The sequence below is a fragment of the Sinocyclocheilus rhinocerous genome, unplaced genomic scaffold (genome assembly GCF_001515625.1).
Source record: "Sinocyclocheilus rhinocerous isolate Xijiao unplaced genomic scaffold, SAMN03320098_v1.1 scaffold335, whole genome shotgun sequence".
NCBI lineage: Eukaryota > Metazoa > Chordata > Actinopteri > Cypriniformes > Cyprinidae > Sinocyclocheilus > Sinocyclocheilus rhinocerous.
In genome coordinates, this window is record NW_015659708.1 from 22823 (window position 1) to 28050 (window position 5228).

Here is a 5228-nt window from a genome sequence, read left to right on the forward strand (position 1 = left end):
CTTTGATGCAAGAACAGAAATTACTTACAAGAGAAAATGGTTTTGAATAATGAATAGAAAATAACAGTGGTGCTACAATGGCTGACTTTTCTGAAACAAATAATAGTAATAATAAAAAACATCTTCCTAAAAATGCTACCTTCACAATCACATAAAGCTGTTAAGTGGCATTAAATATTAATCACAACACATCTTCATATGCACTTTTCCCTCATAATATAATCTCCATTATAATTCCAACAATATACTTACATGTATTTTTCACACGATACTCGTACAGCTGCACAAGGACGTGACTACATGAGTCTCAGTCAACATACCGATAAAGTTCTTCTCATTCCTCATGAAGCAACTACCAAATACTGCATCTCTAATGTCAGAATATATTCTACAAATAGCTAAATAAAACAAGTCTCGTCTTCCTCCGTGTGACACGCCACATACTCGTTGTCATCAACTTGAACATTAGTTCGTTTTAGAGAATGGTTAATAGTCACAATGCTGAAATTCACAAATTCTAAAATGGAAAAAAGGTGAGTACAAGGAAACAATTGTGCAAAATGAACTCTTATAACATGAAAGCAGAACATAAATGTGCAAACAATTTTTGGCAAAAAAACATATACAATAAATGACCGTTTACTCTCCAGATTATAAAATAACGCTTCACGAGGCATCCCATCTGTTGTTCCCGGGATTCTTCTTTCTGTATCTTCATAAACAAAACATTGAGCTATGATAATGGACCACGGCCCACTGGTACGGACTCTTTAAGGCTGCTTAAGTGAATTCAGTATCTTCAAGTAATAATGCAATAAATAAAACTGCCTCTAAAACATCCTCTCATATAATGCATTTCTATTTCATCTGATGCTCAAAGTGGTTTTCAATTCAAGTCAAAGGAAATTAAGGTAGATTGCGATCGCAGTCACACTTCTGGACGTTTTACAAGACCATTCTTCTGCTGATATCTGGCCTCCTGGTTTTATGTTCATACAGCAGCAGATATTGTTGGAAGTCGGTGTTTATCATGGAAGGCAGTGCAGTACAGTGTTTGATAGCTGTGCATGCTTCGCCGGTCGACTGTACGGCTCCAGCATGTATTTTAAGACTTTCTTTCTTCAGTCTATAACCGTACATGCACAAATCTTATGCCATACATATGATTACGTCTGTGCTGTACATATATGTGGCAGAATGCAAAAAACTGAATAAAAGTTTCCAATATCAACAGACTGGAGAAATGCTTCATTCATTAATTCGTTTAAAAATGAGAAACTTTAAAATATTATGTTTAACATCTCTGTGTCGATCTGTTTTTTTGGCCCTTCTTCTTTTGCAGATTCACCCAAATCTTTCTTACTAATCATCGTGTCTACTGGTGGGTCGGAAGTAGGAGTTGTGGAGGACACCCAACAGTCCTGCATGCCCAAGCTGCTGCCATCTGTGGCTGGCGGTGGTATTACAAGCAGAGGTGGTCTTCCTGTTGCAGTCAGAGAGCTTGTCTTTTGCCTGACTTGAAGTTTGCGGTTTTCAATGAGTTTGGTTTCAGATGTCATATTATTTTGATTTGTACAGATCGGACTGTCTTCTTCAAGTTCACTAGACATGGTATCGGAGCTGCTAAGCCATGAGCTGCTATCGCTGGGGCTCGGCCCTCGATCGTCCTCTTGAATGCGTTTGCTGCTTGAAGATCCTTGCGAGTCAGAGTCTGACCAACTTAATCTGCGTTTCTGAAAGAAAAAGATGTCATTTAATACATAAAAGGCTTTGATGTTATCGAAGACAAACAATAAACCATTCCAGATTGCGGTAGACACATATTTAGACACCGATTAACCAATATAATGGCCATATTGGTAGCTTTTCTCATATGGTTTGTTTCAAAGCATTTCTATTTTGGAAAAGTATCCACCTTATTGTTCACATAAGAGCAGTTGCGGCCATTTGTAACTTGTGTGTTTTGGTATCATCCATTATTTTAGCTGTACAGCTTATGCTGCTTGATATTGCAAACTGGTATTTGTTATCATATTATTTAAATGTATTATCATAATCATAAACACCTTGGTTTGTAGAGCAATTAGTTTTACCATTTACTGCACTTATGTTATTCCTTTAGTTATTTACCTATAACAACTAATGAATCATAAGTCTCGCACATTCACAGAAAAAAGCTTATTTCTGCATTGCAAAATAAGGTGGATATCAGCCGCTTACCTTCACAGGAATATGTAGCTGGTCCTGATTCCAGCGTGGAGGCAGGTTGTGGAACGAAGGGGTGCCTTCCCAATGCTGAGGCCTCACCTGAGGGAACCAAACCTTTAACATAATCTCCAGCTGCAGAAGAGTGCCCATATACTTCTCCCTATGGAGGTATAGCAGGAATTGAATAGGATTTATCAAAAGGCATTATATGTATTGGATACAAGTAAGAAATGTGTCAATGGTGAAAGTTTAACAGAATAAAATTATATACCCAAGGTCAGGTTTTTGTAGAACACCCACAATCCTTCGCAGTCTATCAATGGCAACACTCTGTTGAAATGTGCTCAAACCTGCCAAAAAGAAAGAAAAAAATTTAAGAATAAAAAAAACAAAAAATACACAATTACATGTAATGGATGGAGACTACTAACTACTACGTCTAAAAGAATTTTTAAATATTTTTAAAAAGAACTTCTATGCTCACCAATGCTGCATTTATTTGAAATAATATATTAATTATATATATATATATATATATATATAGTTTAAATAATTGTTTTAAATTATTTTTATATAAATTACTTTTTAAATTACTCCAGTCTTCAGTGTCACAAAATCTTTTAATCAATGAAAACAGCTGTGCCGCTTAAAAGTTTAGTGAAACAGTGATAAATTTTTTCAGCATTCTATGATGAAAAGAAAGTTCAAAACAACAGCCTTAATTTAAAATAAGATTTTTTTGTGACACTATAAATGACCCAACTTTTGAAAGGTAGTTTTTGATTTTTCTTTTGTGCATTACCTTTATCATATCGACCGGTTTTCAGCCCCTTCAACAGCTCCAACAGGGGTCTGATGTACCCGTGCAGCTCTGCACACTGTAAGAGAAATTTTATTAACACATTTATCATCACAGAAACATCTCAATATACAGAGGCACGACAGATTTAGAAACGGCAAAACTCAGTGGCTTGAGCCATTTTAAAAGAAACAAGGAATCACACTTTACTTGATCGTTTAAAATAAAAGAGTTTGATGTTCTATTAAAACACACTGAAACTAACTCGAGACATTTATCAGAAACAAGCCGCAAACATGACTCATTCTGAACTTCCAAAACTTAGTGACATTAAAAAGTTGCACGCAGATCAATGCATCAACATGACCACCCACAGTTGTACATCAGTGATACCCTCCAGGTGATGAGAAACAGTCATTGTGAGACGAGCAGTCGGCATTTATTTTTAACAAGGTTCTTTGTTGTTTCAATCAGATCCATTGTTCGTTACATTTTATTGTGTTGTGCATCTGTTACAATGAGATGCAAAGCTTATACTGAAGGATGGGCCAGTTACAAACTATTTGACATGACAGCAAGCCTATGTGTGCAAGAACGTGCTCAGGAACGGTGTGCATTTCACAGTTAAAAAAGGGCGCCTCTTAAAGGGATAGTTCACCCAAAAATAAAAATTAGCCCATTATTTACTCGCCCTCAAGCCATCCTAGGTGTATATGACTTCCTTCTTTCAGATTAATCCAATCGGAGTTATATTAAAAATGGTCTTTGATCTTCCAAACTAGCCAGTCTGCCAGTCAGCGGGTATTGCAGTTCATCAGTCCAAAAGAAGTCAAATAAAGCACATGCATCCATAATAAAAAGTGCCTCACACGGCTCCGGGGGGTGAACAAAGGCCTCCTGTAGCGAATCGATGCGTTTTTGTAAGAAAAATATCCATATTCAAAACGTAATAATCACTTTATTCTAGCTTGCGCCAACAGTTCTCCCCTGCGCTTCCACGTGCGTCACTTCTGAGCAGCGCAAAGCCGACCTCATACGTCATCCGCCCGGAACTGCTTCCGTGTACAACAGTATCAATTCGCTACAGGAGGACTTTGTTCACCCCCCGGAGCCGTGTGAGGCACTTTTTATTATGGATGGATGTGCTTTATTTCACTTCTTTTGGACTGATGCACTGCAACACCCGCTGACTGCCATTAAACAGCTTGGAATGTCAAAGACATTTTTTAATATCACTCCAACTGGATTCTTCTGAAAGAAGAAAGTCATATACACCTAGGATGCCTTGAGGGTGAATAATTCACGGGCTAATTTTCATTTTTGGGTGAACTAACCCTTTAAAAGGTACAGCAGCAAAAAACACTGTTCAAAGAGAAATGGTCATGAAAAACAACTTGACTAAAACCCACCTGCAGCACAATACATTTTAAATAGGATGAAGAGATTTTCAGACTCACTTTGCGTGCAAACCTCAGGTTCCCCTCTGAGGGAATTCTTTCAGATGATGTTGAAGTCTGACCGGTGTAGGCTGGAGACGCAGAGGAACATCCAGTTTGAACATTTTCAGCTCTACCGCTCCTCTGGTTCACAAAGGTGAGAGGCGATTTTGAATTTTGAGAGCTCCCATTAGCCGCGGAGGATGGCTTTGGATCAGGCACAACTCCTGCAGCCTTGCTCTCAGAGGAAAAGACCTCCAGTTCATCCTCCGTCTGGTCACTGTCGTTGTACAGGAGACTGGGTGTCAAGGAGAGGGAATCTTGCACTTGCCATTTGGAAGGACTCCCCGGTGACAGCATCACTGAAATGTGTGAAAACAGATATATGTGAGGTGTTAGGTTGTAATGTTTAAGGCTGAGGAACGAACTGAACTGATCGTAGTGAGTGATTTGTCTCAAAGAATGTGGCAACTGAACAGTATGAAGAACACAAAATAAATCCGAAACAATGTAAACAAAAAGGGCAACAATGGGGGAAGGAGTCAGTTGACGGAACAGTCACTGGGATTGTCTTGCAAATCCTTGTTAAAACTGCAAGAAAGATTTGGAAGCATCAGCTACAATAGTTATAAAACAATAAATAAAACAAGTCATGTTTTCCACTGTATGCTGTTATTTTTCAGGAAAAAGGGTGTGTACAAATTTATACACAATGTTTTTTTTTAATTATTATTATTATTAATTGAAAAAAAAAAAACTTTTTTTTGGGGGGGGGGGGGGGAAAA

General features: G+C 37.9%; 1 protein-coding gene across 3 annotated transcripts in view; it reads right to left on the reverse strand.

The window, feature by feature from the left end:
- Positions 1–213: 213 nt before the first annotated feature.
- The window catches only part of LOC107724117 (circadian-associated transcriptional repressor-like), an 8874-nt gene continuing 3859 nt past the window's right edge, over positions 214–5228 (reverse strand). For 2 of the 3 annotated variants that reach the window (XM_016532912.1, XM_016532914.1), the window contains exons 2-6: positions 4465–4805; positions 3011–3086; positions 2480–2558; positions 2221–2368; positions 214–1733 (exon numbers count right to left, since the gene is read on the reverse strand). In XM_016532912.1, the coding sequence (XP_016388398.1) occupies positions 1281–1733; positions 2221–2368; positions 2480–2558; positions 3011–3086; positions 4465–4803 (1095 nt within the window). In that variant the 5' untranslated portion in view covers positions 4804–4805 and the 3' untranslated portion in view covers positions 214–1280. Of the gene's footprint in view, positions 1734–2220; positions 2369–2479; positions 2559–3010; positions 3087–4464; positions 4811–5228 lie in introns of all 3 variants that reach the window. The other variant, XM_016532915.1, reaches the window with a different exon arrangement.